The sequence below is a fragment of the Penaeus monodon genome, chromosome 25 (assembly GCF_015228065.2).
Source record: "Penaeus monodon isolate SGIC_2016 chromosome 25, NSTDA_Pmon_1, whole genome shotgun sequence".
Lineage (NCBI taxonomy): Eukaryota > Metazoa > Arthropoda > Malacostraca > Decapoda > Penaeidae > Penaeus > Penaeus monodon.
Genome location: NC_051410.1, coordinates 40,078,312 through 40,078,807, shown reverse-complemented (window position 1 = coordinate 40,078,807; position 496 = coordinate 40,078,312). Strand labels below are relative to the sequence as shown.

Below are 496 nucleotides of genomic sequence, written 5' to 3'. Positions count from 1 at the left end.
CTCACATATCACGCGGCAAGAAATTCGATGGTTTCCTGGTTGTGGTTGTGCTGGTCGTCTATTTTCTGGCACGTAGCAAATGTGTAATAGCAAGCAGACACATATTCAACCACAACATAATTTCTTGAGTTCTTTCAACAATTTTGTTTTCCCCCCCTCTCTCAATAGTTTGACTTGTATAATCAACCAGCAAGAAGGCCGATTAGTTACAAGTCCATGATTATATTGCTAACATTACTTCAATTACTTCTTCGCGCAGCCTGGTCGCTTCAACCCCGTGGTGGACCTGTGGGTGGTGGACCTGGCCAAGCTAATCAGTGGAAGCAGCGACACCGTGACGCGCCTGCCTCCGCCTGCAACCCTGGCCAACGTGGACCACTACTTCACCACGGTGGGCTGGGCCTCGCCTGACTACGTGTCCGTCAACTGGATGAACAGACATCAAGTAAGGCCGCGCGACATCCACATGTATGCATAGACACGGACAGCCGCGTAT

General features: G+C 50.0%; 1 protein-coding gene and 1 long non-coding RNA gene across 2 annotated transcripts in view; one reads left to right on the top strand and one right to left on the bottom strand.

Moving 5' to 3' along the window:
- LOC119589269 overlaps nucleotides 1–335 on the bottom strand; it is an 11,272-nt gene extending 10,937 nt beyond the window's left edge. The window contains exon 1 of the long non-coding RNA XR_005230177.1: nucleotides 248–335. This is a non-coding gene — a long non-coding RNA (uncharacterized LOC119589269). The remainder of the gene's footprint in view (nucleotides 1–247) is intronic.
- LOC119589268 (venom dipeptidyl peptidase 4-like) overlaps nucleotides 1–496 on the top strand; it is a gene marked incomplete in the record, with an annotated part of 98,295 nt that overhangs the window by 94,346 nt on the left and 3,453 nt on the right. The window contains 1 exon segment of the mRNA XM_037937887.1: nucleotides 260–445. Within this exon segment, the coding sequence (XP_037793815.1) occupies nucleotides 260–445 (186 nt within the window).